General features: G+C 47.3%; 1 protein-coding gene across 1 annotated transcript; it reads left to right on the top strand.

Moving 5' to 3' along the window:
- Positions 1-1,114: 1,114 nt before the first annotated feature.
- Positions 1,115-24,635, top strand: LOC105699626. Its single transcript, XM_012424765.1, has 15 exons — positions 1,115-1,129; positions 2,061-2,195; positions 7,507-7,873; positions 12,425-12,478; positions 13,356-13,508; positions 16,250-16,390; positions 17,435-17,563; positions 17,952-18,136; positions 18,296-18,410; positions 18,544-18,771; positions 19,087-19,304; positions 20,115-20,328; positions 21,369-21,552; positions 21,768-21,870; positions 22,277-24,635. Exons 1-15 carry the CDS (start codon positions 1,115-1,117, stop codon positions 22,436-22,438), a joined length of 2,403 nt encoding a protein of 800 aa, XP_012280188.1. The 3' UTR covers positions 22,439-24,635.
- Positions 24,636-26,245: the final 1,610 nt, after the last annotated feature.

Below are 26,245 nucleotides of genomic sequence, written 5' to 3'. Positions count from 1 at the left end.
TGTTATTAAAGTTCCGGGAGCTGTTTACCGCGGAAGTTTTGCGAGACCTTTTAAGGGGTTGTCCGAGCCTCTCGTACTCGGAGCTTCTTGGCTCGTTATTGTCCGCAAACGCGTTAATGTCTTCGAAGGGGTATATCGAGTATCGGGAATCTTTCAGAAGATCTTCATTGCCTCGCTTCCGGAGTCTTCTACAAGGGGCCGAATTCATTTCTTGGCCGAAAATTCGGGTTAACAAAATCCCTGGGGATGTTTACGAGGCTTCTACCACTGCCACGTGAAATACCCAAAATTGTATTTATTGCCTGTTTATGCGATTTTACGTTCACCGTATATCCCTCCTGTACGGAACTCGGCGTAACGGCTCGAAGCTTTTCGGAAATTGGAGAGGATCCTCGGAGGTTGTAAAATGTTTTACGGCAGATGGGGAATATGCGCGGAGCTTCTCGAGGAATCTGCCTCCTTTTCTTTTCTGCTTCTTCCTAAATCTTCAATTTCTTGATCTGGGTACCTTTCAAGTCCGACGATTCGAAAAAAGGACTTTTATCGGGCAGCGATCGCCCCTGGAATCGCACGGGGCCGGAAGTTTTTTATTTCGGAGGGCTCTATGCATTTTTATCGACGTTCTCGCTGGTAGGAGGGATTTTGTGGGTCCTCGATGTTATCCTTCCTCGCGATATTGGCCATTTTGAGAGTTCCAAGTACGATCTCAGTATTTCTTTTTTCTTTTTTCATTTTCTTTTATGCGCGGCTCTCCTGCTCGCTTGCTCGTCCTGTCGGTTTAATTAACGAAACGCCGGATATCAGAAACCGACTCGACGGCAGGTAATCGTCTACAACGCTCCGAATTTCATTTATATGCGGCATCAATCGACGGGATCGACCAATTTTGAGGAGGAATAAAAGTAAAACCTCCACGTGGGATGAAAATGCGCAACGGGAGCCTCTCCGAGGAACTTTTCAATCCGAAGTGTTGCGCCAAGTTTTACGGGCATCCACTTGGCTGGCGGCAATCGAAACTTCAATGACCTGTAGCATTTGTTCGTTTTATTGCTTGGTTTTTCGAGGCAATGCGTATGATTCAAGGTTTTATGTCGGGGGCCACTCGAAATCTCACATGGTTTCTGGCCCAGTAGACGCCACCTTCTATATTACCCCTACCTACCTACCTCTTTCTACCTACTTCACGAATTCATTAATCTCATGAAAGCGAAAGTAAATTGTTCATAATAAATTATCAGGATTACCTGCGTCGAAAATAATAATCGCTCTGTGATTTTCGAGCATGAATTAACTCGAACGAGTGGGAATAATAATGGTCGAGAAATCATTGTTTTTCATCGAGCCATGGTCAGAAACGACCCTTAAATTAAAAATATTCCTCAGTTTATATAATCGGCGGATAATTGCTAGTCCGTATATTACAGAAGAATTATTCATGCTCTCGTGTATTAGTGCACTTAGTCCAGGACTCAGAATGGTGGAATTATCGACGATTTGGCGGCTACTTCCGGGGATAAAATGTACTTGCGGAGGAAGTTTACCCGGCGGCAAACTCTTTAGAATAATGGGAAGTCGATGCACTCCCTCGCGATTTATGCGTACTTATTGTTAGAGATTTTTGCAATTGATATAAGAGGCGCTTCCCACCGCGCGTGTCTCGGGATTTCGAGGATTTCTTTCCCCCCTTCGAATAATTATCCGAGGAATATGGCGCCGGTTCCCGGGGAATTACGTATTCACGGAATTCCCTCCGTGACATGAATTAATTTCTCACATAGACCGACGTTAAATGTTAGCTGCGATAAATCTTCCCTTTTACGGGATTACGGGGGACGCTGCGGCATCACGCTTGGCCATGTGGAAAAGGGGTTGCCTTTCTTCTTGCGGTTTTGGTCCGAGCCATAATTATTTCCGAGTTACCGAAGGCGAGAATCGCATCCGTAGTAAAAATCGTGCCACTCGGTACTTCCGCCACGGCAGTGAGAATACCCTCGGATCCCCTAAGTACTTCCAGGAGAGGGTTCGAAAGAGAGGAACGTAGAATCGAATTTCTCTTTCAGATACGAGAGAAGGAGCTGCCAAAGGAGTCGAAGAGGGCGAACGTTTCGACACTCGGAGTGGCCGGAAGTGGAAGTTTGACGTCCCCAACCGGGGAGCAAGGTGGAGTGTATCTTACTGCTGACACCAGAATTTCGGTCAGTATCTTGCGCCATTTACATCTGAAACGGATCCCTGCTTTTATCGCGCTTAAAATAGAAAATAGCATATCTTTTAATCGAGGAAAAAATTCCCGTTTATCTAGCCATTGTCCCTACACGGGGTGCAGGGCGCCAATCTATTTCAAGTCTTAAAGCAGCTACACGTGGAATGATAAATCGTTAAATCTCGGTCTTACACTGGTCCCGGGACGGAGAAACAGGCGATGGGATTCTACTCGTCACTTTTCCATTGACTCGAGCGTTGACTCTTCCGAATGGTCACTTTTTACCCGGCGGAGGCGCCGAGGCGTACCTGGGCAAGTGTAAAGAGGATTAAGGGGCACTCTTATAGGACCGAAACCGTGGCGAGAATGCCACGGTCCAGATTTCTCGAGTAAATGAGAGCAACGCGGAGGAGAGGGTTCCTCGGGGGATGGAACTCTCTCCCATCGAGGTGGAGCGCAGCTCCGAGATGTCGGAGGGTTGTGACGCTACCCCCTTTAAACACTCCAAGACTCCCGGATAAATGTCCGTTTAAAGGTGGATTCAGAGAATTTACGGGAGGATTTTTTTCTCAGTTACTTAAGCACGGGTGTAATCGTTGGTGCCGAACGACTCGAATTCTTCGATCCTCGATTCCTCATCCTTGGGACGTTAAGTCGCTTTGGTTCCGACAAGAGACGTGGAACGTGACTTCTCCCTTCCGGGCGTTTTCCCTCCAGCTCCTCCGTCTCCATTTCGCACGATTCCTTCGAAAACGCCGCGATATGAAAATGAGGTGACTTTTTCTTAGGGTACTTGGACGGGGAGGGAGGGACGACTTGGACTTCTACGAACTTCCAGAGTCCTGGCACACTCGGAGCGACTTGATTGTACTTTCAAATCGATCGGCAGGTTGTTCGCGAGTTTTGTTTAAATTATGCGAACGGGGGGCGAATTGTGTCACCCGGGTCTTCGAGGGGGCAGAAAAAGGGGTCGGCGGTTCTGTCAGGCAGAATTCCTTGACACGCAATATTTTTCCTGGATTTTTACAACTATCAAGATATTCCTGGACGTTGGATGTCTTTTCCGGCGACGATTGTCGGGGGAACCCGAAAGGGATCGCATTTGCAGATGCAATCCTCCATTGTTATCTCCTCTACGCGTTAGCCCTGAAGCGTCAACCATGGGACGCGACGATGCACTCTCGGGTATTGTAAGTTTTCACGCGTCAAGCTCTGAAAAGGCACGTCGAGCAATTGCTACGACGTAGAGGAATAGCGAGGAACCGCCAAGTGGACCGACGAGGCGTGTCCGACTATAACGCGTTTTCCTTCGAAAGGAACGCTGAACGCGAGCGACGTAAACGCCATCCGGAGATGTCGAGTTCCTCTCGGAGTGGGTGAAATAATTCAGTCATTTAGGGGTCTGAAGGAAGAAATCCGTAAAAAAACTAAACGACGAGTCGTTTCATCGTGTCTGCCCCGTGACGCGGTAATTGGCTTTCGCATAAAAAGGTTAAAATTAGGTTAGGATCGGGGCCGCACGTGGAATACATTAGAGCGCGGTAAACGAAAGCAGTTACATCGGTATTCCGCGCAGGGGGGCGGTCGTTTTAATTTAATTACTTATTTAATTTAATTCCGTTTTAATTGGATCGTCGGTCACTGGAGGATCGTTGATTCCGCGAGCGAACATTCGAACCGAAAAAACGGATCATTGCTTCCCGCAAGAGGAGAGGGGATCGTCCATGATTTTCCGGGGGCTCGATTATTAAATTGTCCTCGTTGCATCCCCCGAATGCATTTGATAATGACGCTCTGTGCTATCTTTGTCTGGAATTTTACATCGGGACTTAACGGGGCGAAATGCAACCCGGTTGGCCGTTTATCGCGCGATGCCCGATTACGACTGCTGGGTTCCTTTGTTGCTCTTGAAATTGTGACCATTTCGTCGACGGATCATTTTCCGCCAAGGTTTAAAACCGCCCAGTACGCGCGGTTATCGCGGTGCGGGAAAACTGGCGGACAAGCCGGGATATGCGGCAGAGGTGGAGGAACCGAGGGAGAGGGAGGACTCGAGGGCGAAACTCAGCCGGAAAAGCAGGCGATGACACAGGGTGCATTCATATATTCGTATTCCGTGAACGTTCGCCGCTTCGTTTACGAGTTACGTCGGTGCGGCGTAAAATGTTTCGGCGTGCCGCCCACGAGACGCGGCTACGGAAAGAATGCCTCCTGCTTTTTAAGTCAGACCATACGCCAAAGACCATACAGAGAGTGTGTATTTTCTATTTTTGGAGAGAAGAGAACGATGTTCAAGAACCAATGGGTATCTATCATATACGAAGGTGGAACTTTCGGGTTGCCTAATGAGCTGCAGGGAGTTATCAAAAAAATTTAATAACTGAAAGGAGGGACCTCGTGGACCGGACGAGATGCAGGGAATTCGACCTCGGTTTCTGACATTTTTCCCGCTGCTGGTGATTTGTACTAATTTCCATGGGGAAGGGAATTGGCGTCGTCGTTGCAGGGAGAACTGTGGGATGGCCTCGTCGGGGACACGTCGCGGATGATAAATACCCGCCCGAGGCTTGGTGGATGCACGCAACGGAAGCGGCCCTCGGGGACAAAGAATCCGAAGAAACGCGCGGAACGTTGCGATGCATATCTTGAAAGAGCGGAAGTGGCACACGGTGAGGAATCGTCGTGGCAAAATGTCGCGGCAAAAGCGGCTCCTCCGTCGGACAAGAATACATCAAGTGGCGCTCTCGACTCCCTTCCGTCTCTCTCTCTTGGATTGTACGCGGATGTTACTTTCCTCGGCGTCAATCCCGCGCCCTGCAGTTGAACGGTTAAACGAGTTTCTCTTTCAGCTAATACTGCAGCTACTTCTTGGCTCCCGAGGTGCGTTCGAGGTGCGAGGTCCCGAAAAGTGGATTTGTGCCCTTGATGGTTCTCGCACGGAGCGATAATGGACTTAGAGTAGATCTGAGATGGGTTTTAGATTGAACCTTAAAGGATTCGCAAGCCTACGGGCTTGAAATCGATGATGGGCTAGTGGATTTACCGCCGAAAATAAATTCGGTTTCCCGCACCAAAGTGCAAAGTTAAGGCGAGGTGTGACCGATCGGTTTTACTAGCTTTAAAGCGTTTCACTCGCCGTACGGTTGGCACGGGACTTGGCAGTTTCGCCGAGTTTGCGAAGAAAAAAATAAAAGAAAATAGTGGAGGAGCACGTTACGTCGATGCCGAAATTGAATGAGATTCTCCTCATGCGTCCTGCTTTCCTGGGACTTTGCATTCGCGTTTGTTCAACCGAATTACTAAGTGACTCGAAATTAGACCCTCTTTGGCTTTGCTACTTTTCAGCCTGAAAGTCCGTAAAAAGGAGCTAACGCGATTACGCTCACAGGGTCGCGTAAAACGAATTTGTTCTTCCTACTTTACGCGGCCGAAAGTTTTACCTGCTTCTATCGCGTTATTTCCCTTTTTTCTCTTTTTTCTTCTTCTTCTGGATGGACCGCAGCTTGACTTCTACTTGGTCCGACGTGACTCGGTTGGGTTTGAAATAGTCGCGTTAAATAAGCGCCGGCAACCGGAGGTCTTTTTTTTAACCTGAGAAATAATTAGTCATGGGCGAGATTCTTTTTTTAAACGCATTTGGATTCATCGAATGTTCTACCTTGAATGAATTTCTGACGGCGAACCTACGGGCTATATTAGACACTCTAATGTATTCCGAAGACAGCATCGCGCTTCAGAATTCATACCTTCGAATGGAGGTGCATGCACGGTCTCATTTCGGAGTTTGAAGAACGTACCTTAAACCGGGTCAAGTTCCATGTTTGCCGGAAGATGTTACGGAGGAGTCTGGACCTCCGAAATTCGTGGTTAAGCACCGTTTTTCGGTATGAACTCGATGGGAAAAAAATCTCAAGTCCATTCTAAAGGCTCAGTTTCGCCATAGCGCTTACGCAGGAAGCGTCGTACTATCTGCATCGCATTTCCACTGAAATTGAAATTGATTTCCTAACCGGACAGATGGACGGGGTACCATTGGCCAATATAATGGTCCTTGATGGTCGCCACTTGACGGTGCCGTAAGTGTCGACTGTACATAACCCGTCCTCTGAATGGGCTCAAGTACTTTTCCACTTTGCCGGTTATACCGCTCGACGTGGTCTGCTCGTACCGTTAAAATGCAATTATTACCTAGGTACCGAAGGAAACCCGTTAAAGTATTAACTTTAACCTTAATTCCGTTTCCCTAGGAATTATCGCGAGTAATATCATAGTTCCGGATCCTGATCAACCGTAGAGCGAAATCTTAAGTACTCGCGTGGACGCGTTAACGAATTATCGATTAACGTCCGTATTAAATGTATTCACTTAAATTGGAGGGCTCGAGAAAATTTCAATGCACTATATTCCAGCGAATTCATCGTTTAAACGGTGAATAAAATCGAAGTTTGTATAGATTCGACCATGCGTTGGAGAAATTTCGACGTAAGATCGCCGTAAGAGTGTTTTGAAAACCGCAAAGTTGGCTCTCGGAGTGGAAGAATGGCGGGAACGAAGGAAAAGTTGACGCCTTCGAGTCTCTCCAAGGATTTACATTATTCCTTGATTCCCACCACCGGTACGACCCTTTCGATCGTAAATAACCCAACATTACCTTTGAAGCTTCGCGGTTCGTATTCCGCGGGGAACTCGCAAGCGGAAGTAAATTCGAGCGACACTCGACGGAGCGGAAGGGAAAAAAGGTGGAAGGTTCGAAAGAGTTCAACCCTTTGCGGTCCTATGTCGAGGCTGACAATTACAAGGCGATAAAGGGTTAATTTTCGAAGCGAGGACCAAGAGGTCCTGGGGGTGAGTCCGGAGTCCCACTGAGCGCGTCGAGGACCGCGGCGCGCCCACGCGTCAAGGGTAAAAAACTAGTCACCGACTTAACCCTTAACCCTTTCGCTTTATTTTAATACACGTTTTATTTTAATACACAGTGTAACGTACAATAGACGTTCACCTTCAAACTACACCTCGACAATTTTTTGTCAGTGCGTATTCTCTTTTATACCTTACCATGTATTTGTAATAATTTTCTGGCGCTATAGGGGGTTATTCCAAAAAGAATGTTATAGAGAAATTTTTAAATCACATATAGTTGTGAGTTGCGACGAAAGGGTTGAATCCTCGCGTCACTTTTATTGTTTTTTATTCGTTTTTATTTGTTTTTTGCCTCTGACGCGCCGATGCACGGCGCCTTGTGAGACGTCCGACCTGCGGAGCGGTTCGGCGCGGTGTCTTTAATGTTGGGTTGTCTGTTTCAGTTCGATGCCATTGAGAAGTTTTGCCTGTCTGCCGGGACGCTTTGCCCACCGGGCCTGCCAGGAGGCGACGGCCCGACCGGCCCCGTCGGCCCCGTCGGACCCGTCGGTCCTGTCGGTCCTCGCGGCGATCGAGGACTACCCGGATCGCCAGGAGTCCAAGGACCCGAAGGTCCTCGCGGCTTACCGGGATTGCCGGGCGAGAGAGGAGAGAAGGGCGAGCCGGGGCTGGACGGCCGGGACGGGATTCCGGGGGAACCGGGATTGGACGGGGTTCCCGGGCGCAGCGGCTCGGACGGTCTCCCCGGGAGAGACGGGATTCCTGGCTTCAACGGCACACCCGGCAGTCCTGGGCGCAACGGGACCGATGGTAAGATCTTTTCTCTCTCTCCATTTTCCCTTCGACGGCGGAAATGACTTAAACACCTCGAATCGAGCAGGAAGGCTATAGCCACGTCGCGAGACGATATCTTGAGGGATACTTTTCTTTTTCTTCCGAGTGTTTTAATATACCTGCGCGATTTTTGTTTTAAGGCTTTTGACGGGTCTTTCGGGATTTAGTCGCGAATACATCCGAGCAAAATGATCAGGACGCGATTTTGGGGGTATAGGGTTATAACGTGTCTTTCGTAATTTGCTCGCGAACACATCCGTGAGAAAATGATCAGGACGCGATTTTGGAGGATAGGGACTGGATAGGGTTTTAGGACGCACCAGGTCGGACCGTCTCCTAGGAAGAAACGGGATTCTGGTCCGAACGTACCCCGGCGGTCCCGGGCGCAACGAGACCGACGGTAAGACCCTCTCTCTGCGACTCCCCTCCGGGCCCGGAGCCCGACGGCAGGAATTACTTAAACATCTCGAATCGAATCGGAAGCCGATAGCCGTGTCAGGTAACGATACCCCGGGGGGCTATTTACTCGATCTCGAGTCAGCTCTCCTCTTCCACGTCGACCGTTCTTTCCTTCTGTCCGAGTCTTTTAATATACTCCTCTCTGGACTCGACTCGCATGGTTCGAAAGCTTCGACGTGTCTTTCGAGCTTTATTTCGAATATTACACCTCGTATCACGGAATAAGTAACAACCTCCTGTTTTAATACATAACTACGGCCATTTATTAATTAAAGATTTAATCGAATCATTTATTGATAAAAAAAAAAAAAATAGGCTCGGTCGAGTTGCGTCGGCTAGATGCGTTTATGGGGCACGGTTCAAGACCATCCTTTAAGATTTTTGGTTGCATGGGGTTATTTTGCAGTCAAAATCGTTCACTAATGAGATCGTCTTGCTAAAATTCGAGTTGGGATGCGTACGCGGCTTAAGACGCAATCGCAGGTGTCCTCGACACTTGGCGCCGCTTGATAACGAGATGCACCAGGGTTGTTCTCGTTTCGTCGAAGCATGCTCTGCGTCGTGAATTTCGACACTCTCGTAGATGCAGGAAAACGTAAGGCCGGGTTTACCGAAGCCGCGCTTAGACGAGTCAACCGTTGGTCCAGCCAGACGTGGACGTTAGCCGAAACTTCTCTACTTAACCGGAGTTGGGAGCTGCACGACCGGCTGGCCTGTCCATGGCACGTGACGTATGTCCCCCGTGACCCGCGTAAACTCATGGGGTAATTCAAATTAGGCGTATAGGAATGCTCGATGGACCTTCCTGTCGGCGATTTCATTACTGGACCACCGATGAGGTGGATCACGGCAATCCGGCGACTCCTTCCAAGCCTCGAGGCCCAAGGAATCGATATCCTTCCTGTTTCTCAGGATCTCAATCGGTTATCCCGATCTCTAATCAAACTCCTCTAACGCTATCAGGCAATTTCCCAGGTCGTGGCTCGTCGAAAAAGGGCGGTTCCGTGAAAAATGTCTTGATCGTTGTAGCAACCTTTAAGTCGATTTATCGACGCGCTCGTGCGAGGAATGCTGCAGCGTGAATCATGGGGTATCGTGCGGTCTACCGAGGTTCATACATCATACATGATATACTTCGCCTTTAAACGGTCGAATCCACGCATCGTATTTTTTCGGAGAGCGATCTATCGACGCGCTTTCGAGAGTCCGCCATAAACCGGGACGCTCTTCCGCGGTCGAGAGATATCCTTTTTCCTGGATTTATCCAGAAGAGTCGTTCAAGGGTTCCCATGGGATGGAATTTCATAGTACATTTTCAACGATTTGGAAAGCTTTCGGCACATTCTGGGGAATCTCGGTGGGAAAAAAAAAAATATATCCCAGCACTTCGGTGTATATATACGGGGGAAGTATGTCGTCGGTGCAACGGGTGTACGAAATGTCGCTCGGATCCGTGACAATGTGCCGTAAAGCTCGGAGTTGAATTTTTTATCGGCCCGTAAAATTGGGCGAAATCGGATCGTTGACGTCCGCTCGTTCGAAACGCGACGCGAAATGGATTATGCCTCGTCGTGTTTGCGGAGAGATGTCTCGCGTCTTTCGCGGTGTTCCGGAAGGGTGGCGGTTTCGTGATTAAGCGAGGTATACGAGAAATATCGATGACTAGGGGTGCGGTAAATACAGCCGGTGTACACGGCACGCGTTGCTCCAGTTGGCCGCAACTTATTGGAAAGTTGTCTACGTGTAATCGATGTAAATGAATCGTCACGGTTACGTGTAGTTTGTTAGGGGAGTTTGCGGAGGGTGGTTTCGACAAAAGACCCCTTTATGGATATTTCTGGCCGCTTGGGGTCTCTATGGGTTATCTGGTTTGTTCTTGGCACGAGATTAAACTTCTCATGTCGAAGCGATATCGACGATTCTCGGTATTACGTAAAAGTTGAATTTTTCAAAGTTACTCGAGATATCGGGTTCGATGCGAGGTTGCGGATTTTATCGCCCCAGTTTTTATCCCTTTTACTTTATATCGAACAATCTAATATCACGGTGTCAAAGACCGGGGGCTTTCGTTTACACGGTCTAGACTTTATGGCCGATTCGAGGGGCGAACGTAACGAGTCTCTGTACTCGGGGAAATAACTCGGCTCGCTGGAGATGCTGCCGAGACTCGTATGCACAGTGCACACATTTACCCTAGACACGTGTTTTTCGCCTAATGATGCAAGAAGAAGGTCCCCCGAGTGACGCTTTACCCGCTAATTGCAATCCGTTTTGGGACTCCGGGCCAGGTTTACGTAGGTACGCGCACCGAGACCTAAGAACTACGACCTTGTATGTTTCTTCCCTTTTTCCTTTATCCTGCGTCTTATCAAGGCCTCGGATTTTTGAAAAGGTCCCAAGTTTCTCGCGGTTCTTGCTATTGATCACTCCGCATTCGAAGTCCTTTCATAAAGTAAACTTTACGGTGCTTTGCCGGGATTACTCCGGTAAGTCAATTTACAGCGAGCCTAAAGCTCGGCTTAGCGGCAGAAAGTTAATAAAGTGGGGGGCTGTATTTTGCACGAGGTGCACCCTTGGACCTACTTTAATTAGATTGTCCTTTGGTGCAGGCTAGGAAACGGTTTCAAGCAAAAAGGGTTATTTTAAAGTTCGAGCACTCTTCGAGGAATCGTTCGGACCTATATCCGTGACAAAACGCGTTCTTTCCTCGGTTTAAAAATATTCCCTGTTTCTCCCATTCCCTCAACCCTTTGTTCTAGTGATTTTTTTAATCGAGCACCAAGATGAGGATACCGTGGTAAATAAAAGTCCTTTTTATTCGCGAATTTTCGGGCCTACCTGCTTTTCTTCTGCGTGGATCTCGTTAGTGATAATGAAACGTATTTTTATGGATACGTTTTTCTAGAGGTATTTGTAAATGTACTTCCACTTGTGCAAAAATAATGACTTCGCTCGAGGAGGATTTTTTGGGATTTAAGGACAATGCCACCGGGTCGCTTTTTTTCTTTTTTTTTTCAAATCTTGAGAATTAGTGCAATTTGAAAGGAGGGATTTCTAAGTGATCGAAATTCTCATCCCTTGTTCTGCGAAAAGAGGGAGGAATAAAATTGGATATTTTGAAATATTTTCTCCATACTTCTGACGGCGAAAAGAGGGAGGAATAAAATTGGCAATTTTGAAATATTTTATCCATACTTCTGACGGCGGATTATATCGACCCTCTGAAGTTTTCTGTATTTCTGCCATCCCGATTTGTCATCGTGCATAGGGATCGATCATTGAAACGTCACGGATTTGCTTACGCGTATGAAAGGGCGCGGAACTGGCGCAGTATTGCCAGTTTGCAAATTCGACGGACGTTCGCATTTTTTCCGAACGGCTGATGTTTTCGATATTGGCGTCACGGCGAGAGGTCTAGCGAATTTTAAATTGAAGCGTTGCAGCGAAATTATCTCTTCATAAAATTCTGTTACACGATATACCCCGGAAAAGTGAAACGGAGACAGAGTGGATGCATTTTCGAAATATTTAACTTTCGCAGCGGCACCCACCGGTTTGAAAAATCCCGCGAAACGCGTATATCCGCTCACTATCAAAAGAGTTAAAAGAAAAAACCGAAACGTCGCTGCGTAATCACGATAATTATAGGAAACATGAAATTAATCGATCAGATGTCGACTTTTGGTAAGGTCTCGGAGGAATCGGCACCGAAAGTCGCGACCTGGCGCCTGACAAAAAAGCTTTACAGGGTCGAAGCTTTTATCGAGACTTATCGGCACTCTATCGATGACAAGTTTAATCAGGAAGAGTGAGGAATGTCAGAGAGGATGGCGATTTACTCTCAGCGGAGTACAGTCTCTCTATTTCTCCGGATATTAATGTCACTCGATGGAAATGGTGCATCTCGTCGAGAGCCTCCGGAGCGTGTATTGTCTTACCCATACTCGGTGATTTGCATATCATGCCGAAGGTTTACGCGAGTTCATATATCGAGCCATATAGAGGGAAACGTTTGACGTTTAAGTTTATCCTGGATCGATCGATTATAAATATTTCATTTCATTTTAGGAAGTCCTGGAACGCCAGGACCACCTGGACCCATGGGACCTCCAGGACCAACAGGTGAGGACGCGATATGAACGTCAACGTAAAAGAACATAAGGCGTATCATAAGATGTGGCGATGCGTGAAGTAAAGAGATGCAGCACCTGGGACCCAATTCTCGAGTTTATGCGAAAATTTTTTTTTCGCCTACGAATATATTACCATGAAAAATTTTGCATTGCTGCGAAGTCGTGTAATTGGTCAACGGTTGAAAGTCCCTATATGAAATTTCGCATGCGAGAGTTGATCGTATGAACTCGAGAATCGAGTCCGTGACCTTAGAGGTGCGTGAGCTTGCTCGAGACGCAACCGCGTCTCTTGATTTAAGCATGGAGGTGCGACCCGGAGAGCATTTTCACCCAGCGGATCTCTTTTCGACGTGGAAATCGAATCACGCCGACGACTCGCGATGCATTAATCGAGGCGGCACGTCCTCCGATTCACTTTTCCCGAGCGAGAGAGAGACGGAAGCAGTTAATCCCCCTAGTAGCTCCTAGTTAGACTGCAAACGAAGTCCTCTCGTTGTCCGGGGGACGATTACCAGACGAGAAGATAGCTTCCGTACTTGATTAAACGTGAGATGATTGGGAGGTAATGACCACTTAGCTACTTCATTACGTCATTTCTTTGGTCAGGAACGCTCGAGAGGAAATTTGCGGAGCGAGTAATCGGTTCGACCAAAGGGACGCTCAGGATTAGCCGGCGACGAGACGGGCGTCCTCGAGATCCCTAGGGAAGGATCCTTTCCCGATGACGGGACTATTTTAAATAGAAGAAGAAAAATATTAGAGGTCCCGGTGATGGCACGAGATGTGATTTCATCGATTTTTCATTTAACGGGGGATCACAAGGGTGGAATCCGGGAAAGTTAATAATTATTATTCTCGGATTCTAGGGAGTCCTGGACCAAGGGGGCGACTCGGGAACCGGGGGCAGGATGGCACACCTGGAACTCCTGGGATACTCGCTTGGAATTATAAATACAAGTCCAATGAATCCGGAAGTCAGCTAGAGAGCGAAACTTTGCTCGTACCACCTTCCATACTAGGTAAGAACGGGTTATGACTGTGATATCAAGGTCGATTTTTTATTCGGACTCAAATGTTGGAGAAACGTCTGCTGGGTAAATTTGTGGCGACGTCATCCGGAATTAGAAGTCTTTGGATGATAACCTACGGTTAAGGTAGCGTAATTTCGAAGCACAAGGCTCGAGATTGCAACGCGAGGGAGACCGGAAAAGATGGCGTCGTTATCTAAACTTTCCGCGTAGTTGGTTCTTCCACGGAAATTAAACCCGTATAACTGCAATCGCGTTTCGGGACGAATGAAATGTGCGCGTTTTCATTTCACGCTTCACTCCGGAAGACGTATCGTACGAACGTTCCTGTAGGAGCTTCTTGTGGGTTCGGGAAAATGGTCTCGGATGAAAATCCAGAGTTCGCGGGAACGTTCGCCTTCCTCTTCGTCCCTTTTCTAAGAATTTAAGCTTGCATTCCTGGAATGAACTCACCGCACTCCGGGATCCTTTAAATCTAGGAATTCCGGGAAAATGTCGAATAGCGGAGGTGCTGGAGCTTTGTCAGCTGGCTTCTGGAGATCAACGTTAACTGGGAATTGAAAAACTGAGTAACCTCGCGTCGAGGAGGTCAAAGGTTGAAGGATGCCAAGTTCGAGATCGGCTCTTTTTTAATAAGGTTCCTTCTCTCCTTGATTTCGAGGGTTTCCAAGTCGTTCCTCTAACTCGTTTCGGCAATATTGTTGAACGGGAAATTAAAATCGAGTTCTCCTCGCGGAGGATAAACCGTGACCGATGGAAGTTTACTTAATCCTCGATTACCTTCGGCTTTGAGAATTGGACAAAGTGAGGGGGAAAATTGCAAAATAATCGCAAGGATGACAAGGATGGGGAGGAAAATCAAAATGGAGTGCTTATCGAAGGGTAATACCGTCTTGGATTAAATGGTACTGTCTAAAAGGACCCAGTCGTATTAAACGATCCTTTTTGGGATACAGACAGACACCGGAAGATTGTACTCGAACTTTAAATCCGCCTGATAAATTTTAATTAAATTCATTGTAATCTGGAAGGTAATTAAAAACATTATTAAGTCTTGGAACTTCTAATCCCCGGGACGGCAGTATTCGATTATTATTCTTCTTGATTATTTTTTACTTTTCAGGAGTCATTACGAGACCTTCGTGCCGGTGTAACTACCTAACTTTTTCAATGAACCTCGCTTTATGATTGTCAGGTAATCCCTACCGGGAAGTTTCTAAACGTATTATTCCGTCAGAAGTTTTCGATGTCCCAGGTATCCTTGTTAGTAATTTTCGTTTGCAAAATTCAACCGTGACGTTCCTTCGATCTAAAATTTTCGTGGGATTCTTTTATGTCGGTTTAGTCTCGATATTGCCGTACTATCAGAAATATGTTTCGGCCTCGACTCTGGTTCATTTTACAGTCGAGTTGCCTCCTCACGGTCTCTGTTATACTAGTTTAAAAGTGCCCAAGTTATCCCTCGGCTACGTTGAAACGGAGAATTCCATTCATGGGATATCTCAATTTCGAACGCCTTATACGTAATTGAATGCTCAGTATTGTCCGCAGAGGCTGTCCAATAAATTTAAACCCCTTTCAGACGGTACCTCCTCCAATCTTCCCGTCCTGTCCGCCAGATCCTGGAGCCGTAAATGTTATCCTTTTCTAAATGTATTTCCTCGTTCTTCCCCAACAACGTTAAACAGATATTCCACGAAACGACCTCAAAATTTAACCGCGACAACCTACTTCGATCGGTGCTCCAGATATACCACGTTGTAAAGTTTAATTTCCTAAAGTTAATCGGTCATTTTGTGCAGTTTAAGCCGGAAAAAAAGCCCACATTTGACCCTAGTTGAATTTCCGTGTCGCGCGGGGGAATGTTGATCTCATTAAGCCGGCTGGAGCAACCTGAAAAATTAAAGTCCTCACAATGGACCCGTGAAAAGCGGCTTTCATCGGAATATTCCAAGGATTTTCCTTGTACGGATGAAGAATGTCTCTTTACACGCACGACGGCAGATATTTCGGTGTCTTAAAGGACGATTTCGTCGACAGTTTTGATATATTTCGCGCGATCTCCCAGGAGAATTCGGACCAAATTCGCGGGACAAACTCATCGGAATATGAACCTTACGCATTGGTTCAGGTTGCGCTTACGGGCCTCGCATACAGTTCGTTCCGCCGTCGTTTTCATGCAAATCACCTCGGTCCGAGACAAAAGCCGCCGCGGATTTCCATGGGCCGGCCACATTTTCCATTTCGAGCAAGAGGATCGTCTCCTTCGAGCCGGATATGCAGAGATAAACGGACACTCCCGGGTTGAGCCGATGTAGCTCCGTTTCCTACGGAGACGATAATCCCCTTCGATCCTGCCGATCGGACGGAAAGGATATCCGTATACGTCGCTTCTTCGGATGTTACATCCCTCTGGAAATGAAAAAGAAACTGTCTGCCATTTGACTAGGGGAGAGGGCGAGATATTCGCTCGGCCTTATCGAGTCTCGCGGCGAATGTCCCTTTGTAGAACTACGTCAAACGGACCGAGTGCCTCACTCGAGAAATTCATCCGCTTTGCAATATTTTTCCTCGGTGCGCGCTTCGGTAAATCGGCCAATATACTCGGGCACTCGTTGTTCCTCTCTTCCGCGAAAATAAGACTCCCCCCTGTCCTTCTGGGAAGACATCCGTGGATTCATCTAATTCGGCGCTGACTCCAGATGAAAGATTAAACGCGGATTCTCCCCCAGGAAGCGGACAGCCGAGAGAACTGATCTCGGTCTCGGAAGGTGCGAACGTGCGTCTGAGTTGTTCCGCCAGTGGGAATCCTCGACCGGAGATCCAGTGGTCCAAAAGCGACGGCCTGGCGATTCCGATGGGCGCCTGGCACGGTAATGCCTCTTTAACGCGTTTAATTGAAAACTTGCCCGACTATGTCGAGAGTGCCGAAATCGGGGAGCAGAAACCGCCCTCGAAATTATACACTGCGAAATTCCCGGACATTCGGTCGTATGCGTGCAGCGTCCGTGCACTGATGGAAATTACGTCTTTATAGATTTTTATCAAGGTGGTCGTGTGTTTTAATATTAATGTTTATCTGTACTGGACGGGTGGGAATATAGTTCGAATAAATGCTTGAATCGCCTTTAGATCAGTCACGCTGAGCGCGTCGAGGGTCACACACAGCGCGGTGCGGTTTTCGTATCCAGGATGAAAAACCAATCGGAACTGCGGCGGAAGTGACGCATCCGGTTATGCGCGGATTTGATTGGTTTTCCATCCTCGACGCGCTGACGCGCCGCGCTCCGTGAGACACCCAGTGGGACCTCGGCCTTAACCGGTCGTGCGGTCCGCATCGTTCTTCCGCTGCGATTCAACGTGTAGCGTTTAATGGAGCGGCTCGACCGCGCTAATAGGACCGGGATCACCGATCCTTGTTGCATTCAACGATCCGTACATCTCGAGTGATTCGGCGCGTCTAATTGCTGGGAAAACTGACCGATCTCGTTACCCTCAAAGCGGGGCTCGACGATTCCGAAACCGAAGGAGGTCGTTAAACTCGGTCTATTATACAAATGGCCGTATAATTAATCGGCACTCTCGGCATAATTCACCAAGAAATGGGGATTATTCTAGATTTCGATGGGAGGGCTCCGCGATTAGAAGATTACTTCCACTCTGAGATAAGGAAGTCTCATTGAACCGAAGAAACATTTTGTTAATCCAAAAAATAATTATTTCAGCCAAACAAATTGTCATAATTCCGAGGAAATGTTGCGTTCAATTTATACAAGTTTATTTGAGTGAAACAATTATTCTTTGAATTTAGAAAATATTTCGTTCGTTCGATGACATTTTTTTCTCCGTGCACCCTCGAAGCGCACGTTCAATTCCTGATCGTTGTCCCCGATTTTTGATCTCTCCTTTTTTCTAAGTGTCATCTATCCTCGGCCATGCCTTGAACATCACCGTGGTGAACAGACAACACATGGGGGACTATATTTGCACCGCCAATAACGGCGTGCCGCCAAGTGCCAGACAGAAATTCAAGCTCGAGGTGCACTGTAAGTAGGGTCTTCTTTGTCGTTATTGCGAATTAATCGAAGCACATGCACGGATAACGCGAAAATCGATGATCGAACGAAGCCCGATAACGCTTTGCAGCGGATCGATGCACCTAGTTACGAGTTTCGTGGGTTTTACCGCCCATAATTTCCCTTTATATTCACGAGGAAATTCGCGCTATCCCGGGAAGGGGGGAGAATTTCTTCGGGAAGATTTGCATGAGACTGCATGAATCGAGATTACTGCAAATCGGCGCCGGTAATCGCGTCGGGGGAAGTTTCGAAACTCGGGGCTTCCTAGTGCACGCCGCCTTGCGCCCGGGCTAAATATGTATACGCTGCCTTTCTACAAGTGACACAATGGAGGGCGTGGAATTAATTGTTGTAGTTGCTCCATTTATCAAGATTCGAAGTCAGATGATTCACGTGAGAAATTTCGGCACCGCGCTACTCGAGTGCGAGGTCGAGGCCTTCCCAGAGCCGGCCACTTACTGGGAGCGCGGGGACGATCGTCGGGTCGAAAAATCGGAGAAACATCATATCTTCGTCGACGACCGACGAGATCGTTACAAGGTGAACCGAATTCTCGGACGTACCCGAAAGCGAGACCCGCGGTGAAAGGGTTGCACCTAATGCATGTCATTTACTCGATTTCCAGCGTAGGTAAAGTACCAGCCCGATTCCGGACGGAAGGCTCCGACGATCCATAACTCGAGGTTTACGTTGTTACAGTTAAAAATGATCCTGAACATCACCAGAGTGGAGGTGGCGGATCACGGGGTTTACCGCTGCGTCGCGAGGAACAACATCGCCACCACGAAGGGGGTCTTCGTGGTGAACGGGATCGGTTGGTCCACCTTTCAGATAATCGTTTACTTTACTCCCTTATTATTTAACGGAGAGAAATATGCAAATGGCGAGAATTTCCCCGGTTAAATCGTCCGATCGGGCCAATCGAAGGTTTTGACTTCGCATTTCAGGAAAGGCTCATGACAGGAAAGGAGACGCGATGGGTACCGCGCATCAGCAGTACATCGTCTTCGGAGAACGAGCTCCTCCCTTGGTGGACGTCGACGATTTGTGTCCTCCTCCCCCGAGGTGCAAGACCTGTCCCAGTGTTAAGTGTCCTTACCCGGACTATGGAGAGAGGTTCGATATTCAACCCCTGAAGGGAACCAACTATACCGGCTTGCCACCTCGCATGGCTGGTAGGAAAGACCTATCCATAGTTGCTATCAGTAGTCCGCATAAACCATCGCTTAAGGTGATATGAAAGGGTCATTATATGCACATAAAACGTCGAAATATATATCAAACAATTTTTTATGAAATTTCATGAGAACCACGTTCTTCTTTAGGGCTTCCGTAATCACGTGCTGAAGTTTGATTCGGTGCGTCTAATTTGGAGAAAAATTTTATAAACATTTTTTAAGACCTTTTATATATATATAGAATGAACTTTTCATATTACTTTAAGCGTTCCTTGATTCGAGTGTCGTGGTTACTCTTTACTACGAATACAGAGGGTGTCCTGGAGATCCTCGGGAAGCCCGTCTTCAAGGGGCGGATGGACGACATCTACGGGGCGTGGATGCACGACGCGGCTCCGCGTTCGGAATCCGCTGCGGAAAAGCTCTGGGTGACTCGCTCAGCCAACTCGTCCTACATCTTCGAGTACGACAGAAAGGAGGACTTCGACTCCGGGAGGTCGCGAAACGTGTCGCTGCCCTCGCCCTTTAAGGTTGGCACCTGTATCTTCGCTCGGGGAGTGTTACTTTCCGCACTCGGGAAGTTGCGCTCTCTTGAAGCTTTACGACTCCTTGACCTACGGCACTTGGAGCCCCATGCTTCGTTTAAACGAAACCAGATGGAGGCAACTTCACCCTTTGAAAAGGGCCCTCCTTTGTGGAAGTATGCCGCGTGAAATTGCGGGCTTCGCCGACTACTCTCTCCCGGTCATACTCGCGAAGGTGGCGCACCGATTGTACCGAGCTTTAAGCCCCCTGAGGAGTTTTCCCCCGTCTAGAATTTTTCCCCCGGCAGGAACCAAGATGTCGAGGTCGAGCGAGCCACTGGTCGAATCGAACGAATTTCCATGCCCCGAGTTTCCCCGTAATCTTCGCCATGGTCGCGGTATTAACTCGCGATTCTAATTACTGCCCACGCGGAATAGGTTAATCCGCCGGAATGAAGTTCCGTGGCTTGAGTTTCTTTTTATTTCTAGAGGTTAGAGTGCGAGGGGGAAATGCGATATGAATGGCGGCTTAATGCCCGTGCCTATTCGCGGTCTCGGGCGAAATTAACTTAACATATTTAAATTGGCTCCGGAGGATAAGAGGGGGGATTCTGGGGCAGTATAATATTTCTCTTCCCCTGGTGTTATTTAGTTCCGAGGTGAGAGCTGAATGGGGCACGCGCTATATCCGTTCGCAATAAAGCTGCATTCATGGGGTAAATGAATTTTCTCCGGCAGATACGGACGGATTTTTTATTTCGACGATCAAAGTACTTCTCCAGGGGCGCCGAGAAAATGGACCCGTTTGGATTTCAGGGAAACGGCCACGTCGTTTACAACGGCTTCTTCTTTTACAATCCGGTGAACCGACCCTCCATATTTCGATTCGACCTCCAATTCCAAGGGATCGGCAACTTTATGGCCAACCGGAAGGAACTCGTGCTTCCTGGCTTGGTGATCAATTCCAGCAGCTATCTGTACACGCCTGATCACAATTACAAATTCGTCGACTTCGACGTCGATGAGAACGGTGAGTTCGCTTCCTGCTTGGAAGTGAAAATCACTTCCCTACCCTGTTAAAAAAAAATAAGAAACTTATGGTTTTATAATATCTTTGTTGGAGGTATTATTCAGACACGGTGTACTAATTGTATAAAATATTTGCAGGAAATTCATAAAATGTTTTATAAATTTAGTACATCGGTGTATATTTAACTTCAGAAAATTATAATGTGTTATAAAATTATAAGTATCTTTTGAAATCCGTGATAAGTATATACTTCACTCTTAGGACATTCAATTTATTATTCTGCTACAAGTTTATATATTAAAAGTGCATGGTTTTTATGGAAATCTTTAAGTATGTGAGAGTGCTCTGAAGACGTCATTTTTAATCCGGGCTATCTTTTACTCTAGGTCGATTTTTGGAGGCGATTAAATCGAACGCCATGTGGAGTTTCGTATTAAAGTCATGCTATCTTGTAGCGGTAACGATAAATGTTTTTCTCGTCGGATTTCCCTAGTAGACCACATCGATTAGCTTGGCCTAGTTCGTTAGGACTGCACGTGAAACTGCGTGTACGCCGGACAAGTACGTGTAAAACACGTCGCTCGGTTAACTCACGGTGCGCGGAAAGAGTTATCGGTATAACGTTCAACGGGTACACGGAAGTGCATTGACAGAGGTGGTATCAGTGCACGTGCCACGTGAAAAGTCAAGTATTATCACTAGTTACCTATCGTGCCCTGCACAACGCGGTTTCATGAGAGCGATCTTTCACCGAAGGAAAAATTGAATCGTACCAGTGAACACCACGGGGCGTTCCGAGGGGATTTGAAATCCGCGATTGAAAAAGTATATTCCACTGAAATGTAGATTCACCAAGGAACAGCGATGCCTTTTCACTCGGAATGCCTATATTGTCATTCCTGGGATCTACCTTTTTTTTTTTGCGAGGGGATTTTTAATTCTGAAGGAAGAATTCAAGCGGGGCTTGCTGCGCGAATTTTGTTCAACACGCGAGTTAATTTTCGGGCATCGTGTACGCTTTTGACTTTTCATGGTTACAGGCTTGTGGGTGATTTACGGTTTACCGTCAAACAATACGGTCGTGATGAAGGTGGACGTCAGTACCATGACGCCGCAATACGCCTGGAATATCAGCGTCGATCATCATACGGTTGGGGAGATGTTCATCGCTTGTGGAGTGCTGTACGCCGTTCGGAATGTTACCGAGGACAACATCAAAATAAGGTCGGATGTTTTGCCGATGATTTATCGATGGATTGGGAAAAGCATGCCACGGGATATTTTCCAACCATTTTCTAGCTTTGTTCAGTTATTTTGTGATCTCTCTGAAGAGGCTGCAAGATGGGGAACACGAGGAAAGAGATTTCCGTGAGAAATGTCACGAAAACGCCCGATGGTTGAAAATGGCGGATGTTCATTTCTGGGTTTTCTGTTTTCAGATTCGCCCTCGACTTGTACAAAAACACGTTTCTCGACGTTCGCCTGTCGTTCACGAACCCATATAAGAAGATCACGATGATTGGTTACAATCCCAGAGTAAAGGTAAGCGATCCCGACGAAAAGCCATTAACGCACTCTTGTAGGTTTTCCATCAAACATCGATCGGCTTCCCATTTTGTGTCGAAACGAGATTAACGCGACGATGTTTCGGGCTCTCGTTCTCTCCGGCTTTTTTTTTCTCCATTAAACGCTTCTCGGTTGGTCATTAACACTTTCACAGTATTTATAACGAGTCATCCCGACGGAGCAGTGATTAGCACTTTGGTTTGGCAATCGGTTTCATGCTCGGGAGCCATTATCTATGGTAATTCGGTTGCACCGACATTGCGTTAAGTGGTGATGCAATCCATTAATGTCAATTCCGAGATGTAATTAAATATTCGACGTACGTCTCTCCCTTGGCGTGCGTATGTGGCGCATCGACTGCATATTCCTATGCCAATTACAGGAACTTTACACCTGGGATAAGGGAAGTCAGCTGGCATATCCGGTGAGATATCAGGGGACCGGTTACAACGTAACCAGAGAAAATGTTAAGGACGACGGTATGGCCGAGGTTGTCACCGATTACGGCTTATACAACAATCGATCGCGATATCACCTGACTTAAAGCGAAGATTCGCCGCGACGTAAACGCGTCGTTGAATTTTTTTCTCGATGATGTAAGAAAGAGTCGGCCCGGTCGTTTTCCGTCGTAGAAAATCGGGGACAACTCTGCGTGTACACCTGGAAGTATCAAAGCTCGGACAGCTCGAAATGGTCGACAATTAGTTAATGGTCGAGAATTATTTAGAGGAGCTTTGAGAACTGCGGCGAGGAGACTTGGACTTTTGAGTATTTGTTGCTACACGGCCAACTTAATTGGGGCTTATGTCATTTCCTTGCGTCTATACAGGTGTACGCGTAAGGTTTACGAGGTTGGACATTTTTCTTTCTACTTCCTAAGTACTCGGCGAGAGAGAAAAATCGAAGACCTCCGCAAGACTCAAGAAGTACTTGAATTATTTTTTTTTACCTAGTAAGACTCCTCGCAAGGGTCGGACGTATTGATAAATGCCGTTTCTTATTCAAATCCCGAGAGCGTAATGGACTTGGGAAGCGCAACATTGGATTTTCTTGCCCGATTCCGCGCAGAGACGGCGTAAGATAATTTCGGCATAAAACCATTAGGTGCTCCTAACCGAGGCCCTAACTCGAGTATCCAACTCGGAGGGTCTAAACTCCGTTTCGCGAGTCTCCGTTGGGCGAAACCGAGCAACCATGTTTTGTTCTCCAGTCTTACGTGCAGAGTTGCATTTTGGTCTTGTAATCGGGTCAAGGGGATCCGCAAGTACGGAAGAGAGTCGACAATTATTCCGACGTTCGGGCGATTTCGCGCAATGTCGACGTTTTCCGACGAAAGTACACGATCAATGGGATGAAAACGCGCAAATGGGCAAATTTAAACATACATGCGAGCATGTTTCGTTCTCCAGTCTTACGTGCTGCGTTGCGTTTTGGTCCTGCAATCGGGTCAAGGGGATCCGCAAGTACGAAAGAGAATCCACAATTATTCCCAGGTTCGGGCGATTACGCGCAATGTCGACGTTTCCCGGCGAAAGTACACTACCAATGGGATGGAAACGCGCAAGTGGGCAAATTGAAACTTGGGCGAAATTGTGCATCCATGTTTCGTTCTCCAGTCTTGATGTGTTGCGTTTCGGGTCAAGGGGATTCGCAAGTACGGAAGAGAATCGACAATTATTCCCACGTTCGGGCGATTACGCGCAATGTCGACGTTTCCCGGCGAAAGTACACTACTAATGGAATGGAAACGCGCAAGTGGGCAGATTGAAACTTGCGCGAAATCGAGCAACCATGTTTTGTTCTCCAGTCTTACTTGACGAGTTGTGTTTCGGGTCAAGGGGATCCGCAAGTACGGAAGAGAGTCGGCAATTATTCCCACGTTCGGGCGATTACGCGCAATGTCGACGTTTCCCGGTGGAAGTACACCGTCGACCAGAGACCGATGGGATGAAAACGAGCAAGTGGGCAAATTTAAACTGAATTATTCGAATCGATGGCGCGTCAACCACTGTGGGAACAACGGTTGAAATGAATTCGTACTCCACAGCCGCCTCAATTACTCGTTTAATTAACCGAGGAGAAGATGGATGTTCATTGGGTCGGTCAGTTCCGTTTATACCCGCCAATTTGTTTAAACGTTAATATAGCCGTTGATGGTCAGAAATGGCTCTCACGGTCGATGATTTTCGGCCAATCTGCGAAACGCGAGTTCCATCTGATGAGACTCTTGCTACGTCTGCATTGAGTTAGAAATCCGTGGGCCTCGATCCAAAGGGAATCCTTGAAATATTTTTCCCAGGCCTCGGCATTTCCATTTCTGCGATAACGCGGCGAAACTATGGAGCGAGCCCAAAACGATTCTACGACGCGTTTTGCTCGAGATTTTCGCGAGTGGAATCGTTTTTCCGCGGATTTTTCTCGGCGCCGACTCTTTCACCCTATGGGATATTTTGTACCACAGAAAAAAGTGTTATTTTACTAAAATCTTGTATATACGATACTGCATGATATAGTTGTCTTAGATCTGTAAAAATGCGGCGTGGCCGCCGGTCGTAGGAAATCATTTTGGAATTTTATTCTTCCATACATCGTAACATCCGACGTTTTATTTCCCGTCATGATATACGAGCGTCCCGTCTTTGAAGGTACTTTTGGAAAATACGCAAGGGAGCGCACTGTATTTACTGGTAAACGTTGTCCTGTCCTTTTGAATACCGAATAAACCACTCTCTTGTATATAACCATGGCGTGTATGAAGCTTTATGATCCCACCTTCGAACAAAGAGAATTAATCTGATTTGATTGGGTGCGATTTACTGAGATCAAGATCATGAAATCCTTACGTGGGCGATGTAGTGTGCGAAATAATTTACAATTAAATCGTCTCTTCGATGTGTTCAATTTATTTCCGATTTTCTATTCAATGGCCGAAGCGTTTCGAGGGCGTGTCTACGATGTATAGTCTATCTCAAGGAACGTGACGGCAAAGCCTTCAACTTTTTCAGGGTCTTTTTTCTGTGGGCTAGAAGAACGTCGTTTTTATATCCCAACATCGTCATCTCACGCCGCAAGGACACCTTTTCAAGATCCTCTAATGGCGTTGGCATAAGCGGGTCCTGGAAAAGGCACCTTGTCGGTGCTCACGTTTCATGGCATTGCCAACACATTTTTGATACAGGTCTCGTAACATTTTACGGAGTCACGAGGTTAAAGCTTCGTCGCGACGACGAGGGATTTTTAAATCCTTCCATTCAGGGGCGTACATCCTGATAAATGAATAATCAGTTTCGTTAACCCTTCGCATTGTGTATATCCCGTAGTAAAAATCGAAACCAAGAAATATTTCTTCGTACGGTATCAAAAAGACATATTTTTGATTCAAAGAATTTGGCCGAAATCAGATGCCACAATTGCGAAGAAACGTCGGGTCCGGTTTATTGGATTTTAATCGAGTAAAAGGATTATTCCTTGAATGAAAAATATATTTCTTTGGGATCATTCAAGAAAATATGTTCTTTGGGGTAATTTAAGTTTTTCTTCAGGGTGGTAACGACGCCGATTGGAGTATCTCGAATTTCCCAGCGAGTGGCTTGGGGAGGAAGGACGGACCGCAGTTTCCGAGGATCCGCAAAAGGACCCGCGACGGGATTTTCGCTAAGTCGCGGAATCGCGAGGAGGTGGATTCGAGGTCGCCTCGAATCACCAGGAGAAGGAGAAGGTGCGGCCTGGTGCGATAAATTGGCATCGTTACGCGGAAGTCAGGGAAGGTTACCCGGAATCGAGCGAGAGGGAAGAACGACTTCCTCTTTTCGGTTCCGTTTGCTTCTACCCCGGAAGGGGAGGAGAACATTCGGCCATTCGAGTCCCGAATTCGCCAGAGGCGACGCAATCGTAACGTCGCATTGACGAGAGTCCCCCGTGTCCTCGATCGACGGACGGAGCTTCCCCGAGGGCTCCTCAACGTCGACGGATCGGACCCCATTGTCCGAGGCTTCCTCGAGGAACGGAACTGTTCCAACTTTTACCACGGAACTCGGATCGTTCGGTCCTCCCAGGCCCGGGGGCTAATTTCGGAAATTATGCGACGAAAAGTGACCTAAGTTACCGCAAACTCTCGCTCGAGTGAACTCGACCGAGCACGAGTTATCCTCCCTGTTTTCGGCAAGCCTTGGACGGAGGAACCGAGTTCGTTTGTCTCCGTTTTTGGATTCCGGGCGGATAACTTCGAACTAATGGTATTTTGTAGAGTCAACAATCCGCGACGATCCAGGCGGTCACCCATCCAAGTGTTGACCACGGGCCAACGTCGGTTAACTTCGATGATTTCTTCGGAACTTTTTAATGCTGCTTT

The sequence above is a fragment of the Orussus abietinus genome, unplaced genomic scaffold (genome assembly GCF_000612105.2).
Source record: "Orussus abietinus isolate OABI.00-Male unplaced genomic scaffold, Oabi_2.0 scaffold19, whole genome shotgun sequence".
Lineage (NCBI taxonomy): Eukaryota > Metazoa > Arthropoda > Insecta > Hymenoptera > Orussidae > Orussus > Orussus abietinus.
The sequence above is the reverse complement of the archived record's forward strand: the minus strand, read 5'-3'. Positions and strand labels throughout refer to the sequence as shown.